This window comes from Pholcus phalangioides, unplaced genomic scaffold (assembly GCF_987345545.1).
Source record: "Pholcus phalangioides strain wild (caught in Gottingen) unplaced genomic scaffold, Ppha-v1.0 ptg000007l_1, whole genome shotgun sequence".
In the NCBI taxonomy this organism is placed as follows: Eukaryota; Metazoa; Arthropoda; class Arachnida; order Araneae; family Pholcidae; genus Pholcus; species Pholcus phalangioides.
In genome coordinates this window covers 7,372,480-7,396,320 of record NW_028301600.1, presented here as the reverse complement: position 1 = coordinate 7,396,320, position 23,841 = coordinate 7,372,480, and the positions used below count along the sequence as shown (strand labels likewise).

Genomic DNA, 23,841 nt, shown 5'->3' with positions numbered 1-23,841 from the left:
AGTGTGACGTCGAAACCTGCATGCGTTTTTCATCCTCTCAACTTGGTTTACACCATGTTCCATTGTAATTTTTGTTTTACTAACCCTCTAGTTTGTCAGTCCATTAACAGAACACCCTGTATACAGATTGCATTCCTGATAAGAGGACGTAGTTTCTGCCTGAGGATAGGGTTTTTGGCAGGGCTGAGAAGATATTGAAGACAAAGTCTGAAGAAGAAAGGAGTGTGAAGCTGCTTACGAAAACTAACTTTTTATACGGTCCTTCTGTGTCCCCTCTCCTCGGACTAACAAAAAAGCCCCCCCCCCTATTTTTAACTGCGATATTCGCCGAGATATTTCAATTAAAAATAGAGGAAAGTTGGGAAAGAACTGCATAAATCCAGGAAAACGCTGTTAGTTTTTGTTTCTTCCCAACTTTCCTCAGATTTTTAAATTCAAATATTTCTGAGAACATTGCACTTAGAAACACAGAATTTTTTTTGTTGGATCCAGAAGAGACAGGGCAACAACTTTCTAATTTGAAGTTAGAGGACACAGAAGGACAGTATTAAAAGTTAGTTTTTTTTTAATTTGATAGCTATACTTTTTACTTTTGATAGCCTTTACTTTTTCTAATTGAAAGTATGAATTTAAGATCAACGGTTTACCCGTAAAATGTGGCAAGGAGGATTAAGTAATCACCCTGAATACTCATACAAATTATTGGTATATAGAAGAGTAACTTATCTGTTTTAAATCATTTTGCATTAAATGCAATAATAATCTTTTGATAATCAAACAAATTAAAATAATACTTTAAATAAATGTGTTTGTGGTAGAATCTTTAATCCGTAATGACTACCTTCTATTTTATTGCAAACAATCAAATGAACATTACCAAAATAAAAAATACAAAACCCAAGTGCAAAAATTCATAATAAATGCATAAAAAAGTATTTATTTTTATAAATAGGGAATATCTTTGTTGTGTGTGTGTATGTGTGATTGAATTTATTAATTACAAAAACTTTATTAATCAGGAGTTAAAAAATAACTGACATATAATTTAAATACAGTATTATATGAACAATTTCAAAAGAATGAGTTTTGATATATTATCTATTAGTAATTAACAAGCACAATTTCTTTGCAAGATCCAAATATTTTGATTCAGGATTTTCCTAGGGCTGCTGAGAACACTGAAAAATAATTTATGAAATTTAACATAGACTAAAATATTTTTGTGTCTTTGAATTTTTTTTATTCACTCTCACTCCTATATGAAAAGAATTAGAAGTGAAATTTAATTATTAGAAACTAGTTCAGAGATTCCAGATTTTGGTATTGGAAAAAAACCTTTTTTTTTTTTTTTGATACATTGCACTTTATTAAATTTTAGAAAGACAAAATATTGGAATGAAACTACAATATCACAGGAAAATGTGGAAAAATAGCTTCTTTTTTTGCTGTACAAACATTATTGCTCATATGATTTTCACACAAAGTGAACAAATATGACCAAAATAGGCCCATGCATGAAGCCTGGCAGTGAATTTAACACACATACATACATAGAAATAACATTGGTGTGTATTTTAAAAATATTTGTGAGGTTCTATGTCCATACTTAATTTCAAACGTTTGCTTGAAAGGACTAGATGTTAAAGTTTTTACATTACAAGCAAAAAATGAATACACTTTATCAACAGCATGACACTTTTGCTTGATTGACACTACTCAAGTTGACTGTAGGAGCAGCACATGGCTTTTCCATTCTGATTTCATTTTTTAACCAGTTTTGCAATGACAAGTGAAATCCATAATCAACATTTGTTGCTTCTTTTGCACTTGTTTCAACAAATGGATATTCATTTTCTTTACACCACTTTTCTGCTTCTTCAGTAGACACTTGTCTTTCCTTTTCAGAGACATCACATTTATTACCAAAAATCAAAAATGGAAATGTTTCAGGATCTGGAACAATAGCATATTGAAGAAATTCATTTTTCCACATTGTTAAACTTTCATAGCTTTTCCTATCAGATACACTGTATGTCAAAATACAAATGTCTGCTCCTCTGTAAAATGGTGTTCGTAATGATTTGAACCGCTCTTGACCAGCAGTATCCCATATCTGAAGGCAATAGGTCTTCTCATCATGCTCTAATTCTTTGGTCAAAAATTCGACGCCAATGGTATGGAAAGAATCTTTGTCAAATTTATCATTAACATAGCGATTCATCAAACAACTTTTTCCAACACCCCCATTTCCTAGGAGCACAACTTTCAAGAGAGATGCTTTCTCCTTGAACTGTCCATCTTTCTGCTTTGCCTTTGACATGCTTTACACATTAAATAGCAGAATACCAAAACCTGTTCAGGAATAGAATTTTGTGAAAAAAACAATGAACATGAGAACAATAAATCATTTATTGCAAATTTTAGTCCAAAAGCATTAATTTCGAAAAGTCGTTTTACATTTATATTACCCACAGACCTGCCAACCTTAAAAACACAAAAGTCCTGTAATTTTCTCACAAAAATCCTGCACCAAACCATAATTTCCCTGTGCATAATCCACAGAGTAGAAGTCAGATAAAGAAGAATTAAATGTAAAATTAGCAAAATATGTGTATATTTTTATAAGGTAGCAGACTGTGCATGGATGCAACATTTAGAAGCCGCAACACTTTCTCTGAAAATCACAAACACTTTCCTCAAATTTCTTAAGATTTCATTAAAGGGGGAATAAAATTTATTCATGTAAATCAGTGATTCCCAACGTGGGCATTAACTCCCCCCTGGGGGGGGGTGCGGTAGTAGCTACGGGTATAACATAGGATCCTATGGACTAGATTGTGTTGGGGGCAATGGGACAAAAAAGGTCGGGAAACTATGTAGATTATAGGGAATTTTTTGTTATCAAAGTAGTGAAATGGTGAAACTTATTGCAGTAAAATATGCACTTTTTAAATATTCATGGGTATAAAATATTTATTCTAGAACTCTATTACATTAAATATGATCAAACGTGCCAACTTTTGGAATCCAAAAATACAGGGATTCGCCTAGTATGGGAAGGACCTTCCCCGCGGACCCGATAAAAAAAATTGGTTTTTTTAATCAATTGAGAAAAAGTGCCCCCCCTCCCTAAGCAGGTCCTGCATAGCCCCTGAGCAGAATATAATCATTTTGGATGCTATTAGTCATGGATAATCTTGGACATACGAAGTCATTGATGTCATGACATCCTGAAAGCTCAGGGAAAATCTAAAAAAATCTGATCTAAATGAAATCAAAAAAAAAAAATCTTCCACATATGATTTTCTGCTAAAATCCGGAGAAATTTTTAACAAATCCAGAGAAAGGGCAAAATATCCAGAATCTCTGGCCTGAATCCGGAGAGTTGGCAGGTCTGTACCCAATATAAGGCAATTGCTAGACAAACATGGTGGAATTACAAAGTCTGTAAATCTTTGTCTTACTAAAAAAAATACTATCATACAAATAAATAAAAAGTGAGGATAATTGAAAAAGTAATTGGGCCCAAGACCAAAAATATATAAAAAAATTACAGATAGGTTGTGTTTGGGGGGGACACACACAGATGCAAGTATTTTCAAATGAATACGTCTACTTCATATCTGTACTGCGCTCTACTGGAATGTCGAGATAGCAGAATAAGTTTCCACTATTTAACCACTATGAAGACATTCAATTCAGAAAATATGAACAATGAATTCTTTTTCCTGGCTGGTATATACTTTCACAGAAGTTTAAAACAGCCTGATCTTTTCACTCTGCTGACCAATTTCTGTAGACCCTTGCAATAAAACTAAATGCAATATCATTGATTTCTCTCAATAAGATCTATTGACAGCAAGAAATTGTTTTTCTTTCAATTACTTGTAGATGTGAGACTGGATTTTTGCCTGAAATGGGTGAAGGCACCACCAACATTTTTATAGACCACAAACTTACAGCATGGGTGGTGTGATCATGTGTTGTCGTAATTATGACATTTCTGTATAATTTTGGCTTTTTTTATTTTTTTATACAACTGTCCTGTTTTTTGTTTTTTCAATGAAGCGTATTTGAATTTGTAATGTTTACTCCTAGTAGACCATAGGTTGAGAAAAGCTGTATTAGAGCATAAAAACTTGCCTATTTTGTGCCATTTGGTTTTCCATCCCAGCATATCACCTTACGTTTTTGAAGTTGAAAATGCATTCATATCAAAGAATCTTTCTAAAACCATAAAATAAAAAACCCTTCCAATATTCTAAACAGCAAATCAGGTGCCAGGTTGCCATGGCGACTAGAAAATCAGTATCAGTGCCTAAACTTTTCTAAATGTGGTTGCTAAATATGAGTCTAAGGGTGTGACACTAAATTTTCTGATTTCATTATGCATTATGGAAAAGTAAATAAATATCCACTAACATGGGAAAAGTATAAGAAAAAATTATTTAAGACCGTTTTTCTTAAGCAAACTACTACGAAATTCGGCTGGCACAAAATATTTTCTTGATTTGTCAAGCCCCATCTTACACCATGAGTGAACTACTTCTGGTCCAGTAAAAAAATTTATCCAGCCCATAAAATAATCATAAATACAGTATATAATTATTTAAATATCATACAGGACAAAGTTGAATGTGATATGTATATGAAATAGAATCACACACAGGTAAACAGATATTAACTGATGTTCATAATGACCTGTGCGCCAATTTAAAAAGTGTGTTCAACCCTTTAAACTAAGCAAAAATTTAATATTTGTGTTTTTATTTCTATAGTTTCTATAACATATTTAAGAATTATCTCTCTGCGAATTGCAGTATATGATTTTTTTAAGCAGTTGCATCATTTGCTTCATCAAAAATTAAATTTTTATAATATCATACCGATTGCTTCAAAATCTTTTTAATTTCTTCTTTCATTTCAGTTTGTTTTCTTCTTTTATTTCAGCTTCTTGTTCTCCTCTTTTATTTCAGCTTCTTGTTTTCTTCTTTCCTGGTTTGCTTTTTTAGCTTCTCCTCTCAATTTATTAGCTACTTCAAATTCTTTTCTAGCTTCTCCTTACTTTCATGATCTTTCAATATCACTTGGTTTCATGACAAAAACACTCCTTCCTAAGCTAGCTAGATGGTTGAGCAGTTAAAGGGCAACAGTCAGTTACAAACAGCAGTTGCAGTCAACGCACAATATTATGAACCTCCAATTTACAAACATTCCTTTTTACCAACTGGTCCTCGGTCCCGAACAGCATGCCATAGAGCTAATGTTAAATTTCACTCTATTTTACAAACTCTCACTTCAGTTGACTCTCTATTTTACTAACTCGTTTTTCTTCTGCTAATTTTTTTTTTCTTTTGCTATTTTAGTCTTCCAGCTGCCTCCAAGTTTGTTGTAACCAAAGGTCAACTTTGATTCAGATTTTCTGTGTGTTTTAGGGAGAAAATATAAGGATGGGGATAAAGAGAGTTTACAACACACACACATCAATTCTTAATCCCCAACATGCATTTTGCGAATATGGAACACGTGCCAGGAAGGAGGATTTGTATGTTGATGGGGTGACCATCAGCAACCATGAAGTGCAGATGCATTGATAAACGTAATTCACTCCTTGTGCATTGTGATTGGCTGTGGTTTGAGAAATGACATAATACATTAGTCTATTAATAAAACCGTTTCTGAGTGAAGAGTCAATCCAACTCTATTTCGAATAACTGCTGTTTGTCTATTTTCCTCTTTGCAATGTCAACAAAATGGAAAAGATAGTGCATGACAACAAGTGAAAAAAATTTTTGAAAGAAATTTATGTGCGAATTCTCTCACAAACACAGACTGCCAAAAAGTACAGGATTCTAAAAAGTACATTGAGTAACATAGTAAAAAATATGCCCAAAGATAAGCAAAATATCTTTTCTGTGGTATGTGGTTCTAGCAACGTTCGTATATCCCAGAAATATTTCAGAGAAGCTAGATTTGCATGAAATGTTATCCTACATCAATTCTACAGAATCTTATATTTATCAAAATGTTTCGATAAAACAAACAAAAATAAGTGATTTTTTTGGGGAGCCATCAAATGATTGCATGAGTGACCAACTAATTTTTCCTTTTCTAAATTTTGTTCATCTTTCATATTTATGAAATTGATTTTATGAAATAATTATCACGTCCATACAGGTTCATAAAAATGAGCATCAACTGTATTGATTTTTCATCTGCTTTCTATTCATATTCTGCTTTCAAATAAGTAATTTAGTTTTTATACTGTTCACAAAGGCAATCCTGGAATATATGCCCCGTTAGCAGAGAAGTTTGTGCATGGAACCTAATAATATGACTAATGATCATCTGATCATTTTTGTTGCATCACTGTCATTTTTTGCATGCAAGGGCTAATTTAACCGACACCTACAATTTATCGCCAAATCCTAATGGCAGCATTTGACATAATTTTTTTTCATATATATGGAAGAAGAGTTGGAGTTACTAATCCATCGGAGGGGGCAGTTCCTACAGTAGCAATGTGTTCTGCAATCATATTATCAGTTTCTGTTGTACCTCAGCACCAGAAAAGATTTATAACAAGCACAATCAGTTTATTTTTCAGGTAATTCCTCAAAAAAATTACAGATACTAAGAAAACAGGTATAGTTATATTTGGTATAGTTACTAGATAGTTTTGTTTCACTCCAACATTTTTTATATTTTGTTAATTTTTATTTTTTTAGTTTTCTTTTTAAATAAATTTCAAAGGGCAATGAGTTAAATTATGTTATCAGCAGTTGAATGTTATGCATTTATTCTGACTTGAAAGAGTTTACAGAACTTTTATTATGACATATTGAAACTTTTATGAAATAAATACCCATTAGTTGAAATGTAAAGAAAATTATTAATCATTCAAATGACAAGATGAACTTTCATTAGATAAATAGCTGAGTGAATATTCACCAAGTAAAAATTTAGAACTTCCTCACCTAGCTATCTCTTAAACACACCCTAATAAATTTTATAACCTCCTTCAACTTTTTCAAGTCAGCCGGTCTTTCATCTCTTAAAAATTTCAATGAAAAAACCAATCTTGCTTTATTCATCAGAGAAGGTATTCTTAAATTTCTAAAAAAAATTTAAATCCCTATTCTATAGTCTCCGATGGGATCCAAAATTATATTCTCAAATTTTGTATTGCTGCAAAGATAATTCATTCTGGAATCACATTTGTCAGCCGAAACATTGGTTAATTGAAACGAAATTTATCATAGCTTTCTATGGAATATGGTTTAATTCATTACAGTACTTCCCAAAATTTAAAAAGATAAGTTTTTAAAAAAAAACACCAGGAAGCGCTATAAAAAAGACAAAAACTGGCCGAATGCTAAAATGAACAGCTTCAGAATTAGATATACAAGAATTTACAGAAATATGAGATAGTAGTTAGGTATCTCATATAGAACTCTAGTCAAGTTCGTAAGCATCCCCCATCTATTTGAAGATAAGCTCCTAGAGCGTCCAGACTGTTCAGTTTGATACTAAGGGTCTTGCATTGAAAGAATGTGTGCTCTGAAATTATAGGCTCCAATTTTTTTGGAAAAAGATTCTGAAGTGAACATGAGTGACAGTACTTCTGATGATGATTAGTACTGGGGATGGGATGAATAGTGATTTGGCTGACTAACCAAATATTCGGCTGAAAACCCAGAATATTCAGTTGCCAAATATCAATTTTCTTACAGTTATCGCAGCTATAAATAAAATTACATCACAGTTATAAATAAAATTTGTTTTTAATTGAAAATAAAATTGATAATTTTAAATCATTTGAAATTGAATTTTAATTATACAATTTATTATTGTAATAAATATTAAAAACTGGTAGTTGAAAGATTTTTATTGCCATGATACTGACAATCAAATTTAATGATATATTGTTTTTATATTAGTATTTGCAGAATGTTTCTTTTTTTCAACATATTTATTCTCAACTAGTAATGGATCATTAAATTTAAGACTAATTTTCTTATTTTTCTTCTTTATAGATGTTTTTTTGCCCCCTTCAATATCTTAATATGTATCTTGACTACTTCAAATACAAATACAAAAACAATGCCCCAACAGACAAAATGCCCAACGAGGTAGCTGAGAAAAAGATGGCCATAACAAATATGGATGTCATATTGAGTTGCTTGTATTTCAAAAATACACCAACGCAATAAAAAATGCAATTGCAAACAATATATATCCTCTTCACTCACAGAAAGGGATATACACCACACAATAAAATATAATCAGTAAATTTTCATTTTGTGGGAAAAACTCCAATTAATTCAATTTTTTAAATTTTGTTTGATGTACTTAGATTAACACAGATATTTGGCTGAACCAAAGCAAAATATTCAAAATATACCTAACAAAATATTCAGCAAATAGCAGCCAAATATTCATCCCATCTCTAGTTATTACTACAATTTAGCTCATGGCGCAGCTTATCTATGTTAGCACATTCATATACATCAACAAAACTGTTTGTTAGCAGAGACAGAAAAAAATCACGAAAAAATCTTCTGTAGCCAAAAAATTTGTAAGCTGAGGCATTCATTAGCCATAGCATCTGTAATTATTTTCAACATTTTATTGAACACATCTAAATTGCCCATTGATTGGAAAATTAATAAAATAATACCTATTTATAATTCAGGTCCACAATCCCACCTTCCTCATTTCCAGCCACTCGCAATCACGTCCTCATGCTTCAAGCTATATTAACACACACAGTGGCCAAGGAAATTTCTAGCCACCTAGATTCTATCATTTTTTTCTTTCCGAACCAATGTTTCACACCACCATCTCCATCCACAAAATTAGCTCTTTCATACATAACTTCTATAGCAACATTGATAAAAACCTACAAACCGATATTATATTCTCATATTAAGCATTTGACAGCCATAAAATCTAACTTGTCTTGTGATTGCAATCAGGTCCTTCAAAAAAAAACTTATATCTAAAATCTGTATGTTTGTGCTTTAAAAATCTTTAACAGCTTCTCTGGCATACCTTCCACTTTTCCAAGGCTTAGTCCTAGATTGGAGCATATTGTTAGGTTTTGGAGACCATACTTACAGAGGGACATGAAGAGCACAGATGTCAGGAATGTGATTAAGTACAAAGTATGAAAGCCTAGATAACCAAGCGGAGATCAAGATGTAGTTCGGAAAGAAAATTCACATTCCTCTGTGGGAAATCGAACCACCACTCTCTCACTGTCTGGGAAAGTGTTCTAACCATTGAACTACAGAAGACAGACATTTTCATTCCTTAGAGCATATGTATGAATGCTGAACAGGACTGCGCATGGACAGCCTCCTAGCTTAGCTAATAGCTCTTACGACGTTATCCCTCAGATGGCCGCTATCAAATGCCTTCACGATTCACAAGTTTAAAAAGAAATATGATAAACATTTTGGGATAAATAGAGAAGCTATCCATACTTAGACAATCATAATTTTTTATGGGCAGTACATTTATATTTTATCATAATTATTGGTTTTTAAGAAGCAGCTCGCTGCAGTGTTGAACATGTCAGAATGCACATGATTATTAAAAATATGTTGCTTCTCTCAATTGGTGCAGACTGGTGACTGGCAGATGTTTAAATTTTATATACTTTAATACGACTCTACATGTTGTCCATCAATGGTACAGTCGGAAGCGTAATGGGCTGTGGGTCTCAAGTTTGAATCCACACCTCGCTACCTGCAAACTTTTTTCCGCCCCTTCATCTTTGATTTTTTTGGTGGTGTTACATTCACTTTTTTTATCCTAATCCTTTTCAAACCATTGTACAGGTGAAATGCGGTTCACTCTTAATAATGGAATAACCAAGTTTAGGTTCACTTGTTCTCAAAGCTGATATTAAACATCTGATATTAGCAGTGGCGTAGCCAGTCGAAATTTTGCCTACATTGCCAACTATTTTTTTAAATGACTTTGATCTTTAAAAAAAACTTGAAAAAAATATGTATTGACTTTTTCATTATCTACCTTCATTGACTAAAATGTTGAGTAAGGAAAAAAAATCTACATTTATATTTGCGCCTCTTGCAGTTTCACAGTGATTGGGTTTGTACCAATCCTTAAGAGAAGAAGGAAGTGGAGGTTTTCATTATACCATTTTTGACAATTGGACTCTCAAGCTCTTCATCTGGAAGCATGTTCAGATCAGCCTCTGTCCCCCACCTTTATTAAAGGGCATAATCTTGCCCGTTTCTAGCTGTAACTTTTTTTCTCTTGCTATTGGTCGTTCTCGGTAGAGCTCCTAGAAATACCTTTTATAGGTATGAGGATATGACGTTCACAAAATGCTCATTCTGTTCCGAAGGGCCACCAAGAGCATTGACTAAGGCGCCTTTTGAAGAAATTAGGCACGGGAACCTATTGTGGACAAACCACTGAACCTATGAAGTAATGGCTAGGATTCAAGTTCCACGAAGTATCGCCTTTTCTTTGGGCGCCTTAGGTCGAGTTTGAGCTCCTAGAAATACCACTTTGTGTATAGAAGACTTAGCTAGATTCATAGTGCCTAGAAATGCCATGTTATCTGCAGGTGTCTTGGCAAGAGCTACTAGCTTGTGTAAAGGGTAGTGTCAAATACTAGGAAAAGGTGGAAAACAGCTATGGGCTATTGAGCTCTAAAAACCCAAGATTTTGGGGCACAAAAGGGGGTTCTGGAAGAGTTTCTTGAAGGCGGGTAAATAAAAACCTTTAATCTTTAGTCAATAGCGCTCTGATATGCAGAGAATGAGAGAGGAAATTATAGTCTTCTATATTTGTACGATAATACACTGCTCAAAACAATTAGGGGAGACATGGTTTTAACAAAATTACGCAAAGATGTATACCGATAAGTAACATAAAATGAATCATCCATAATTTAAAGCCTAGCAGGAAACGGAAGAAGAAAACTTCATATGCAAATCAAAGTTCATGACGTCAAAAACCAGAAAAAGGAGATAAGGGCAGAAATCGGGATGTTGCAGAAACGTCTGTTTTACTGCCGTAACTGTGAAATTCGATTGCGCAGTATTTTTTTTTTGAGACAAGGTGACTTGAGGATATCTCAACAACGTGATTTACCGGAATCCATGGCATGGCGTGTTATAGGCAGACTGGAATCCGGGCAAACACAACGTAGTGTCGCGGACGCTGTTGGAGTCGCCAGAAGTGTTGTTGCAAGGCTGTGGAATCGATTCCAAGAAACAGGAAATGTTAGACGTCGACCAGGGCAAGGTCAGCCACGCGCCACTACAGCAACTGATGACCGGTATATACGGTTAACAGCCCGTCGAAACAGAACAGAGAATGCTACGCAGCTGCAAAGACGGTTGCTCTTGGCAACAGGACGAAGGGTGTCCAGCCAAACAGTACGTAATCGGCTTCACGAGGGAGGGTTCTATGCACGTAGGCCAATGGTCTGCATTCCGGTGACCCCACGCCACCGTGCGGCCCGAAGAAGATGGGCTGCTGAACATCGAGATTGGGAGCAACATGATTGGACCCAAGTGCTGTTTACAGACGAGTCCCGATTCAGTCTGGAGTGTGACACCCGACGTGTTCTGGTATGGAGGGACAGGGGCACTCGAAATAACCCCGCATTCGTTCATGAAAGGTCACAATACAGACGAGCTGGTTGGATGGTATGGGGTGGAATCAGCATAGGCGGACGTACGGACCTGCATATCATTCGGAATGGCACTTTGACGGCCCGAAAGTATGCAGACGAGATACTGCGACCTCATGTCATCCCTTACGCTGGAGCCATTGGAGATTCCTTTGTTTTCCAGGATGATAATGCCTGACCGCATAGAGCTCGTCTGGTGGAGAACATGCTTGAAGCTGAAACAATACAGCGTATGGAATGGCCAGCATGCTCTCCTGACCTGAATCCAATAGAGCCTGTTTGGGACATGCTCGGACGACGCATTGCTGCGCGACCAAGGCCGCCTGTTACTGTCCGAGACTTGTAGATTGCACTTCTTGAGGAGTGGAACAGTATTCCCCAAAGTCTGATCGATAACCTCATCGCATCCATGGCAAACAGGTGTGCAGCAGTCTTAGCTGTTCGAGGAGACCACACGCCCTATTAAAACTCATGCATCATGTCTAAACAGTACTTTTTTCTATCGTTTACATGTAACCAAATTGTTGCCCTAAATCAACTTTTCATGTTTTTCCATATTTTCAAAGAATTAAAGCTTAATTCAAAATTTTTTTATGTCTTTTTTCTGTATTGCGCATTGATACGCGTGTACTATCCATTGTATGCCAATACGTGGCTGTCTCGCACGGTTTTCTTCACTTTTTTGCTTGCTCCCCTAATTGTTTTGAGCAGTGTATATTGTATTATATTATACAGTTATAGTGCATAGTTTTATATCAAAATGTGACTTTTTCAGAAACATTGTCTTTTTTCATGGTGTAATTTCTCTTTTTTATGAATCATTGTTTGTTTCGTCATTATACTGTATATGCATGTGCCGAATCGAAGAAATTATTCCCTGGAAAAAGTTATGGCCGGTGTGTTTGTTAACTCATGGCATGTATATCTCCCCTCCAATTAATCCAGTGCTTCTTAAACTTTTGGCACCCGTGGCCCCCCCTGACTTCGTCATAATTTATCCATGACTGCCAAATAGCCTGACGCAGGGGGGTTCTCGAACTTTTTCCTCCCGAAGTGCCCCTTTCCCCTAGTCAATGCTTATCCTAGAGCTGAGGTTTAACAAAAAATATTTTCGAAAAACCTTTGTCGGGGACACCACAGAGCATCCCGAAGGTTTTTCAAAGAGATTATTTGTTAAACTGCTTCCCAAATCGGTTACCCTAGATCAGCGGTTCTCAACTGGTGCTCCTTGTGCACTCTGCAGGGGCTCCGAGGCCGCTCCAGGAAAATTTAAAAAAATAATTATAAATATTTTCAAATAGTTAAGTAAATCTGTAACTTTGATGAATAATTAAAAAATTGGCTTACGGGGCTCCGCCATAGAATTTTTTTACTTAAAAGGGCTCCGCGAGTCAAAAAAGGTTGAGAACCACTGCAATATAGCACCCTGAATTTAAAGCATAATTTTTCTTACTTGATTATTACTAGTAGCTCAGCAATAATTGTCATTATGCTTGAATCTGAGGAATGTGCATTTTTCCCAGAAAATGGTTTAACTCTGAGTTTTACATAAACCTGGAAATTAATGTACAAAACAAAGATTCAAGAAAAGTTAAATGACACATTGACGAAGCATTCAACAATTTTTGATGACCATGAATTAAAATTCTAATAAAAGGATGGGCTTGCTAGGCAACAGAATAATCACTTATGCTTTTGGATTCTGGGAGAAAAAAAGAGAAAATTTTCTCTTGTGCATGCTAGAGAGGTACAGGGCGTTTCAAAAAGAATCATCTGATTTAAAAAAAATCATAACTATGCAGCTTTTAATCTATTTTGATCGAATAATGTATAGGTAGAAAAAGGGAAATCTTGAGTTTCACACAGTCGTAAACAGGTAGCACTAACGCTCTTCTTTCCGTCGCCACTTCAATGTTTGTCAAGATTGGCTTTTCCCAGTTAGAAACTCATTCAGATGAATTCATTTTCCAGCAGGACGGGACACCACTACACAGGAGCTTGGATGTTCAAGAAATTTTGAACAATCACATTCCTAAACAATGGATAGGCCGTACAGGACCTGACGATTCAGTTAAATATCACTGGCCTCCTAGATCGCCAGACCTCACAGTGTGTGATTTCTTGTTGTGGGGGCTTATAAAAGGCTATGTTTATGTGCCTCCCCTTCCAGCTACATTAGTCGAACTGAAGATACGCATAACAGCAGCCATGGAAGCAGTGGATGCAAACACTTGATAAAGTTTGGGATGAATTTGACTACCGTATACACATATGCCATGCAAGGTGGACATATTGAGCACGTTCAATTTGGTTTGTAAAAAACTTTGATTAGCCATGTAATATAAAATTAATCTTAAGTGTCTATGTTCAATACTTTTTGTAATATAAGCATTTCAAATCAGGTGACTCTCTTTGAAACACCCTGTATATTAAACTATTTGTGCAGTTGAATTGATTTTCAAAGGTCTAATAATCTGAATTAAACTATAATTATATGCTGTGGTTGCTTTGACAGAAAACTCTGTCAAATTATTGTAACTTTCCCAAATTTTTATTTGTATTGTGACCCTGAGAACCAAAGGTTTGGCTTGCAGTATCGAAAAGCTATGAGGATAACGTAATCATAACGCACCAGAAACGAAAAATTTGTGCAAGCAAAAAATAAAACTATCCGTTTAAAAAATATGTGCAAGCAAAAAATAAAACTATCCATTTAAAAAATATGTGCAAGCAAAAAATAAAACTATCCGTTTAAAAAATATGTGCAAGCAAAAAATAAAACTATCCGTTTAAAAAATTCACAGAATAAAAAAATAATAATCTGACAGTGTATGTGCAGTGAAGTTAATCTACTCAGACTCACTTAGGTGCCTGAGACCCAATTGTTACAAAAACCACAATCCTTATAAAGTGAAAATGTACTTTAAAATAAGTGAAATAATTTTTTATGTATCCTCCCCCAAAATTCAGGTATTTGACTTGTGCTATAGTGCATCAATGCTTTACTGGTGTTTGTATATTACAGTAATAACCAGAATCAGCCTAAAAGTAAAATTTTGTAAGTACAAAACTATAACTTAGCACACACAACTTCCCAAACAAAAATAGATATAAATTAACTGTGCAATGCCGATGTCACTTTTTGTTTTGCTGACTTCGATTCCAATATCTCTGGCTAATACTTTAGCTGTGGCTGGTGACAATGCAAAACCTTGCAAGCACTGTCATCTCTGTGCTGTTCTTGCTATCTAGAGCTACTGAGAATATCCTCAAGAAGCACCTTAGTCATTTTTGCACCACTTGTAGTTTTACTACATGCAACTGCACATATCACACATGCCATATAGGGCATCTTTTTTCCCTTATAAGGGGAAAAATAGGCTACAAAAATTTTCCTTCTTTTTGGCAGATATATAGGTATAGGTGTGAATGAATAAGTAAAGTGGCTTATCAGATGCTGCGTAGTAATTTTACTACGTAATAAATTCTGCAGACCAGAAAATTTAAAATTCCAAAATTATTATATTTTGTACTAAATATTCATAATAAATTAATAATTATAATGTATTTGTAACACAATTGACACGTTTAAAAAGAAATACGATAAACATGTTGGGGTAAATCGAGAAGCTATCCATTCTTAGAATAAGACAACCATAAGTATTCTTTATGGGCATCGTATAATATTTTATCATGTGTATATATTGTTTGTAATTTGTGTTAATTGCATTTTTAATTGGGTTGCTGTATTTTTGAAACATATGACAACCATATTTTTATGGGCATCTTTTTATCAGCCACCTCGTTGGGCATTTTGCCTGTTGTGGCGTTGTATTTGTATTTGTATTAATATTTTGATATATAAAATGTTTCAAACTGGCTAAAAGCAAGTTTCTTGTTACATTGGGGGTCAAAAATCATTTGAATCCATTCATAACAAGTTTTTGACAGTTTAAACTATTTTTTGACAATTTAAATAAATGTTAAAAATCAATAATGAATCCTGTTAGGCTAGTTGCCCAATCCCAACTCCCAGTTGCTCAGCAAAAACAATTACACCCATGTAAGTCAGATGATGTAGACAGAATAAAGCAGATTTCCTTCATGTGAGTAAGCCAAAAGAAATTGTCTGCATGGTTGCTTGCAAAATAGAGTTATTTGTTTGGTCTATTCAAACTTTTCTTAAAGTTTCAGCCCAAAATGTACCTAAGCCATGGCCATACGCACAAAAACCTGGGAGCTGAGGCCTCTCCCAATTCATCAATAAACATACAACGCGCCATTCCACTCGCCTCCTGCGTACAGGCTTGAGTCCCATGTATACAGGATCAATGGCCAATCAAATTTTCAGTCCCCCTCCTCAATGTTTTCTTCATATCAGTGACTCTGGCCATGGCAGAGGTGTTGATCTCTTATCACTGCCTAATACAGACATTTTTAAACTTCTGTGCTCCAAGGAGTCTTCTGTGTTCTCTTTGGGCCAATAGAGCGAAGGTCAGGGACCCCTTTGTCAATAAGATGAAGACCACAGACCCCTTTACAGAATATATTTAGCATACTATACCCCCTCATGCTAGAAGCATGAATATGCAAATTTTCACCTTTTTTATCAGTTGGTTCGATACCTAAATTTTGCTATGTAAGTTTTGCCTGAAATGTGAATGTGTATCTATATTAAAACACATCTCACAAACCATTTTAGAAAAATAACATCCACAGAGTAACATAGGTACAGTGGACATTCAGACGTCTCATTTCCTGTGATTTTTTTCCAAGGACATTGCACAATCATGCTTCTAGCACGAGGGCAGATGATATAATAATGCAGAGGCACCGACATAAAAATAATTGAAGGGGACTGAAAGTTGCCAGTTGCCTGGTTTTTTTTCACTTGAGCCCTTATACAGGAGAGGGAGTGGTACATCGCACTGTATGTTCATTATTGGGAGGGACTCAACCGCCTTGTAAAATCTATTGGGAATCAACCCTTCATCATTGGCTTTGTAGGGGCTGAGCCCAAACAGATTCAGCCCCTAGGTTTTGGCACCCTATGTAATAATGTAAAAACAATGAGAGTGTAACCTGTTTTCTCATCCAAGCTCACAGACCCCCCTGAAACTTCTTGAAAGGCCCTAGTTAAGAACCACTGGCTTAATGTATTTTCCAAGGCTTATATATGAACAGGCCTTCTAAAAAGTGAGAGAAGGCTAATGACTACTTTGTGCCAAACTCTTGCTTCACATAACTTGAATTTAAGACGCTCTTGCCCACAAATGTGATATTATGGTTCATTTGTTACAATTCTTGATTCCTAAATGCATAGTGTTTTCTCTCCCAGCTATTTGCCTTCATTATTGGTTTCTTGTCAACTGTGTTAGTACCATGCAAAGAGGGTTATTATTCCTTTTTTATAGTAATATTTTTCTATAAAATGCTAAGAATTTTTTCCCATTTGTGTTACACTGAGATATCTCATCCCTGATCATTAAGGGGTTGATGCAGGGTTGTTTGATTTAAACCATGATGGTTTTAACCAAGTGTTTTTTTTTAATGAAATGAAAGTGGTCTAAATATATTTTCCTTGAAAAATATCATATTGGTTCATTTATTAGCCAAAATTTTTCATTCTAACATTTTATATTTTTGGGGTACATTCTGATGGTATATCTTTAAATGGTATTAGATGGTATAAATAGTTTTTTTCCAAAAAGACTCATAAAAGTGGCCTGTATATTTATGCTGCATATAAAGTATCTTATTTAAAGTTATATACAGAAGCCAAAACTTCTCATCCTTTCCACATTTTCTAACCTTAGGTGAAATTCTGATGCTCTATCTTTAGCAAATTCATGAATAAGAATTGCATCCCACATCTAAATGTAGTTGTGCATTATCTTACAGGGTTTTTTTCCCCCTTCACAAAGAAGCAGCAACAGTGACACCATCATGCTAAGAGCAGGTAGTCTTATAATCAATAAAGACACCAGTTGTCCCTAAAGGACAAAGATCAGTATACTACAGTCAAATCCTGTTATGAAGAACTCAAAGAGACTGGAGAAATCACTTCATTATAATGGAATTTCGTTATGAAGAAATTCCTGGATTTAGCATTATTCCTATGTAAACTTAACTGGGGGATTAGAAAAGTGTTCGTTAGAACAAGATTTTCGCTATAATGGTATTCGTTAAAACGGGATTCTACTGTAGTAGTTACACATTATCTCAGACATTTTCATTCCCATAAGAAGTAGCCCATCTCATACTGTATATCACCCAGTCTTAATATTCTATAGCTTTTTTAATATTTTCACCATTAAGCCTAGTTAATCAAAGTTCTACTGTACAGTAGTAACAGATTTATGAAAACTAATCAGCTATATACAGGGTGATTATAATTGAAAAAAGTTTTGATTCCAAAACTGTACAATAAGAACTACTTTACTGCACACCAACTCTGGTCATATATCGCCATGCAGCAATTTCCAACCAGTGGAGTTTGATGGGAAATGACTGGGCCATCTACCGGTGGTTGCTCAAGGCTCGGTAAGTAATTTGTAGGCAACTTGTCTCTGATATTCTTTGCCCAGATTCAAACCCATGGACCTTGAGGGTAACCTTCAAGTATTGCAAAATGTGCAAGTAGATGCTGTACTTGGCCAGCAGTATAATCTATTTTATGCAACCACATCATTTCGGTACTTCGACAGCATCAGCACAACTTTTATCAAGATGGACATTCAATACCAGCAAAGCAGCTGCTGAAGAAACATTTTGACAATAACAGGATGACAACAACTGGCCAGCTGCCAGTTCACTTGACCTTAACCCTTGTAACTTCTGGCTGTAAGGGGGAAGGTACCTCAAAATGTTATGAACAGTGGTCGGTTTGAAAACTTTTGTGAATTTCAAGCACATCCACATCATGACCATGGCATACTCTGATCTTTTGTTGAACAAGCATTTTTGTGCTTTCACCTCATAGCCAGAACATGGTGGACATATCTAACATTTCTTTAGTAAGTTATAGTTATTTGTTCAATTACTTCATTTTTGTGACGTTTCCATGAATTCTGAAATCATGCAATGCTAATTAAGTTATTTTGCCTTGACTGGCAATCGTTTCCATTCTGCGAGAAAAATTTCCTAAATGTTGGATGAGTAGTGTCATTAATTTTACATTTTTAAATATTTTTTCCCCTTTGCTATATAAAATTCCATTGCTTCAGGAATGTTCATGTAAATTTGCAAGTCATTCTGACAATGATTCTTTATTTTAGTGTTTTGAAATCAGAACTTTAGTTAAAATCACCCTGTATCAGGGTTGGTAGAAAAAAAAAATGTTTTTTTTTGTTTAAATAACATTAACATTAAAAACAACAAAATTTCTGAAAAAATTATTCAAACTACTAATAATTAATTAAAATAAAATGTTTATAAATGTAATTAGCACTATTCCCATATTAAATAATCTATAAATATTTCTTACATTTTAGCAAAAACCAACTTTTGCAATTTAATTATTTTTGCTTAACTCAATGAATTACTTTGTGTTTGTAAATTCTCTTAATGTTATTATAAACCATATAATATAAAGGTGTTTTCTCCAGTTACTTTCAGTATGCTTAATTAGGAAGCTATTTTGCAAAAACTGATAAAAATTAGGTGAATATAATGTATTTAATAAAGCATAAATAATGTAGATTAATTAGCGATCATTTGTGATATACAGGGTGATTATATATAACTAAAGTTCTAATTTTAAAACACTGTAAAAAAAAATCATTGTCAGAATGACTTGAAAATATACATGAATATTCCTGAAGCAATGGAATTTTATATAGCAAAAAGGAAAAAATATTTAAAAATGTAAAATTAACGGCACTGTACCCATCCAACACGTGGGAAATTTGTTCACAGGATGGAATCATCACAAAAATGAAGTAATTGAACAAATAAAACTACAACTTACTCAAGAATGTTAAATATGTTGTCCACCATGTTCTGGCTATGAAATGAAAGCACAAAAATGCTTGTTCAACAACAGATCAGAGTATGCCATGGTCATGACATGGATGTGCTTGCAATCCGACCACTGTTCATAGCATTTTGAGGTACTCCCACAGACAGAAGTTGCAAAGGTTAAAGTCAGGTGAACTGATGGCCAGCCAGGTGTCGTGTCATCTTGTTATTATCAAAATAGTTCTTATACACACTAATGCTGTTAAAGTGCCGAAATGATGTGATTGCACAAAATAGATTATACTGCTGGCCGAGTACAGCATCATCTCTACTTGCACTTTTTTTCTTCTTTTCTTTTGCCAAAACAATTTCCACTGCTTCAGGAGTATCCATGTAAATTTTCAAGTCATTCTGACCGGTAGTTCTTATAGTTTGGAATCAAAGCTTTAATTATAATCACCCTCTATATAGCTGATTATTTTTCATAAATCTATTACTACTATGCAGTAGAACCTTGATTAACTGGGCTTAGTGGTGAAAGTATAAAAAAAAATTATTGAATATTAAGGCTGGGTGATATACAGTAGCAGATGTGCCACTTTTTATGGGAAAGATAATGAAAATGTCTGAGATAATGTAACTACTAACTACTAGTTCACTGGTCTTTCCCTTCAGGGACAGCTGGTGTCTATTGGATTATAAGACCACCTGCCCCTAGCATGATGGTTTCACTACTGTTGTGGCTTCTTTTTGAAGGAAAAAAAACCACTGTGAGATAATACACCACTATATTTAGATGTATGATGCAATCCTTATTCATGAATTTGCCAAAGATAGAGCATCAGAATATGGCCAACAGTTAGAAAATGCGGTAAGAATGAGAAAATGAGATAAGAATGAGAAATTCTGGCTTCTGTATATCACTTTTAATAACTAAGATACTTTATATGAAAAAAATATACACATTCAGGCCACTTTTATGAGACTTTTTGGAAAAAAAACCACTTATACAATCTTATGTCATTTAAAGATATAGGCCTATCACCAGAATGTCCCCCAAGAATATAAAATGTGGTAAGAATGAAACATTTTGGCTAATAATGAACCAATATTTTTCAAGGAAAAAAATTATATCCAGGCCACTTGATTTTTTGAAAAAAAAACCACAGGTTTAAACCATGGTTAAAATCATCGTGGTTTAAATCAAACATTTATTATGGGCATCTTTTTCTCAGCCACCTCGTTGGGCATTTTGCCTGTTGTGGCATTGTATTTGTATATCATAAATCATTGCTAATTAATCTGCATTATTTATGCTTCATTAAACACATTATAATCACCTATTATCATAGTTTTTGCAAAATAGCTTCCTAATTAAGCATATTAAAAGTAACTGGAGATTAACACCTTTATATTATATGGTTTATAATAACATTAAGAATTTTCAAACACAAAGTTGAGTTAAGCAAAAAAAAAAAAATTTAATTGCAAAAGTTGGTTTTTGTTAAAATGTAATAAATATTTATAGATTATTTAACATGGGAATAGTGCTAACTACATTAATAAACATTTTAGTTTAATTATTAGAAGTTTGAATGATTTTTCAGAAATTTTGTTTTTAATGTTAATGAAAAATGGTTTAAATAAAAAAAAAACTTTTTTTTTTACCAACCCTGGGTTGATGTGATACTGTTTATTATGGCCAAAAAAATCCTTCCATCATAGTACAAATGATTTCTGCATAAGTCTAATAGATTACGTTCCAATTGCAAATGTGTATTTCGCAAATAAATATTATGTGTATTATACAGGGTGCCCTGTAATTAGACCTTTATCTATCAACCGCTTATCATAGAGGTATAGTTCTAATATAAAAAGTGCTCAAAGAATGTTCAGAAATCACTCTGTACCACTTTCAGGAGTAAAAATAGTGTCAAAATAAAAAAACAAATTTTTTTTATATAGTCCTTCTGTTCTCTAACTTCAAATTAGAAAGTTGTTGCCTTGTCTCTCCTGAGGCCAACAAAAAAATTCCCCAAAAGCAGAACGCTTGCATTGTTCTGCAATGAGCCCTCAGCTAACTGGAAATGTTCTGCGGTATAAATTCCCATAATAGTGTTTCCTACGCTTTTCTTAAAATTCTTCCAGATTGTTTTGCAGCTTTGGCATATGTTTTTAAGTGCAATATTCATTGAGATGTTTGGATTCAGAAATCTAAAAAAAGTTGGGAAGGAATAGCACGAGAGAAGAAGCTTTGACCATTAATTTATGCTCTTTTTTTCTATAAAACAGCAGTAATTTTGAATTCAAATATCTCAGCGAATAGCACTTACAGACATGTTTTTTTTTGGCCTCAGAATGGACAGCGCAACAACTTTTTAATTGGAAGTTACTTGACAGGGAGACAGCATAAAATTTATATTTTTTATTTTATGATGAACTATTTTCATTTTCTCATGCATCATTTTTGTCGCACCACAGTCAGTTTCTGCACACGAAGGCTAATTAGATTGGGATGTACAATTTATTGCAAATTCTGTGTGTGTGTGAGAGAGAGTATGAAAGACCTTTTATATAAATATGTATGGTGGTAATGGATTGCCACTTGATTTCACAAACCTACACACTTTTACAAACTATATCTCTGGTCCCAAAAACAATGTCATTTCATCGGTCTTTCCCATGGATGGCATGGATTTTAGATATTCAGAAAGTCACAAAATGTTTACAAATTATATCAGTGCTTATATCAATGAGAAAAAAGGTCACCAGGTCCCAGAAAAGTTTGGAAAAACATTATATTCTGCCCTTTTTCTTGAAACCAAAAATATACTTGCCTCCTAAGAAATTTGGTCGACGCCTGAATTATTTTTATGATTTGTCAAGTCCTAATTCTAACATTAGTTTCACAAATTTCATAATCTTAATTAGTTATTCAGGATTGGAACAGATGCTATTATGCCACCCTTGGCGATCTGGATCATACTGCATACCACATTTTTTTGCATACAAATAGGGGAAGCTGAGGCGCAGTGGACTGCTTTTGAAATTTTCATTTTTTCCCTTAAATTTATGAACCAATCTCTATCTAAAAAAAATCAGGAATATTCTTCAATTACCTATATTTGCCTATGAATTTTCTCAAAGCATGAATCTTACTTGTATTTTTACAAAAAATCATCTTGTAAACATAAAAAATGTCCCACTGCCTTCCATGCCCAGGGAACCATGCAACAAAAATAGATTGATTTTAACATTAATACAAGTTTGAAGTGCAAATTAACAATATTTCAAAACCTATATTATTTCAAAATTTAAATGTTTCATTAGAAATAGTTAATAAAAATTGTGAACAAAACAGGATTCAAAATAGGATAAACTGTTACTCATTTTATATAAAAAATATACATGACATATTTTAATGATAGAACATTTTCAATGGTTTGAAGTATGACTTGACAGAAATTACTCATTATTATGCATTTGAAATCCATATCCAAATCCTTTATTCATGTTTAATTTTTCTTTTTCACTCTACAACTGGCTATAATTTTTGTCAAACGTCACCGAATATCAAAGTAAAAATTTTATGTCAGTTAAATTAGCGATTTCGAAATTACTTATGTTTTAAAATTCTTTTTACTCATAATAATATATAGAAAATTATACTTGAATAACAAACACAAAGAAAAACACCTAAATCAGATGGTCCTAGAGATCACGAGGTTTTGATGAATCTTAACATGTTGACAGAAAAACAAACACGAAAAAAGTGACTATTTCTCTATACTACGCCCAAACAGCACAAAATTGTTGTAGTATACAAACCAATAGCTCCAAATCACGAACATGTCTACACGACCTCATTAGCCAATCGCATAGAGTTTCTTTACTGAAATTTTTGTGAAGCTTTTCTGGATTGATCAGTTTCATGGCATCGCGTGTGGAGGTATTGAACGGCGGGAACATACAGAACAGTCTATAAAGGAAAGAAAAATAATTGAATAATCATTTGAAAAAATATATAAGAAAGTACGCAGAAAAAAGTATTTAACATTTCTATAAGAAAGAAGCAAAGAAATTTGAAGCAGGAAATAAAATCACTGAATAGAATTTCTATGCTCCTCAGTAACTTGGGTTTCAAAATTTCCACCATCGAAATACGAGACATACTTTTCGAAAAGTTGTTAATTCGAAAAATAAAT

At 33.9% G+C, this 23,841-nt stretch overlaps 1 protein-coding gene across 5 annotated transcripts; it reads right to left on the bottom strand.

Moving 5' to 3' along the window:
• Positions 1 to 921: 921 nt before the first annotated feature.
• Positions 922 to 23,588, bottom strand: LOC149084872 (ras-related protein Rab-9A-like). 5 transcript variants are annotated; one of them, XM_089232604.1, is made up of 3 exons: positions 23,333 to 23,454; positions 13,131 to 13,231; positions 922 to 2,352 (listed from the first exon to the last, which is right to left on the bottom strand). In XM_089232604.1, the coding sequence occupies exon 3, from the start codon at positions 2,318 to 2,320 to the stop codon at positions 1,682 to 1,684; it is 639 nt and encodes a 212-aa protein (XP_089088730.1). In that variant the 5' UTR covers positions 2,321 to 2,352; positions 13,131 to 13,231; positions 23,333 to 23,454; the 3' UTR covers positions 922 to 1,681. The 5 variants fall into 5 exon arrangements, with proteins under 5 accessions (XP_089088730.1, XP_089088729.1, XP_089088732.1 ...); XM_089232603.1 differs by lacking the exon at positions 13,131 to 13,231 and having other exon boundaries at positions 23,333 to 23,588; XM_089232606.1 differs by lacking the exons at positions 13,131 to 13,231; positions 23,333 to 23,454 and adding an exon at positions 23,465 to 23,578.
• Between the last annotated feature and the right edge of the window lie 253 nt (positions 23,589 to 23,841).

What these genes read in the sequence shown, in the direction of transcription:
- LOC149084872 (XM_089232603.1), bottom strand. Translation starts at nt 2,320, where the DNA reads ATGTCAAAGGCAAAGCAGAAAGATGGACAGTTCAAGGAGAAAGCATCT.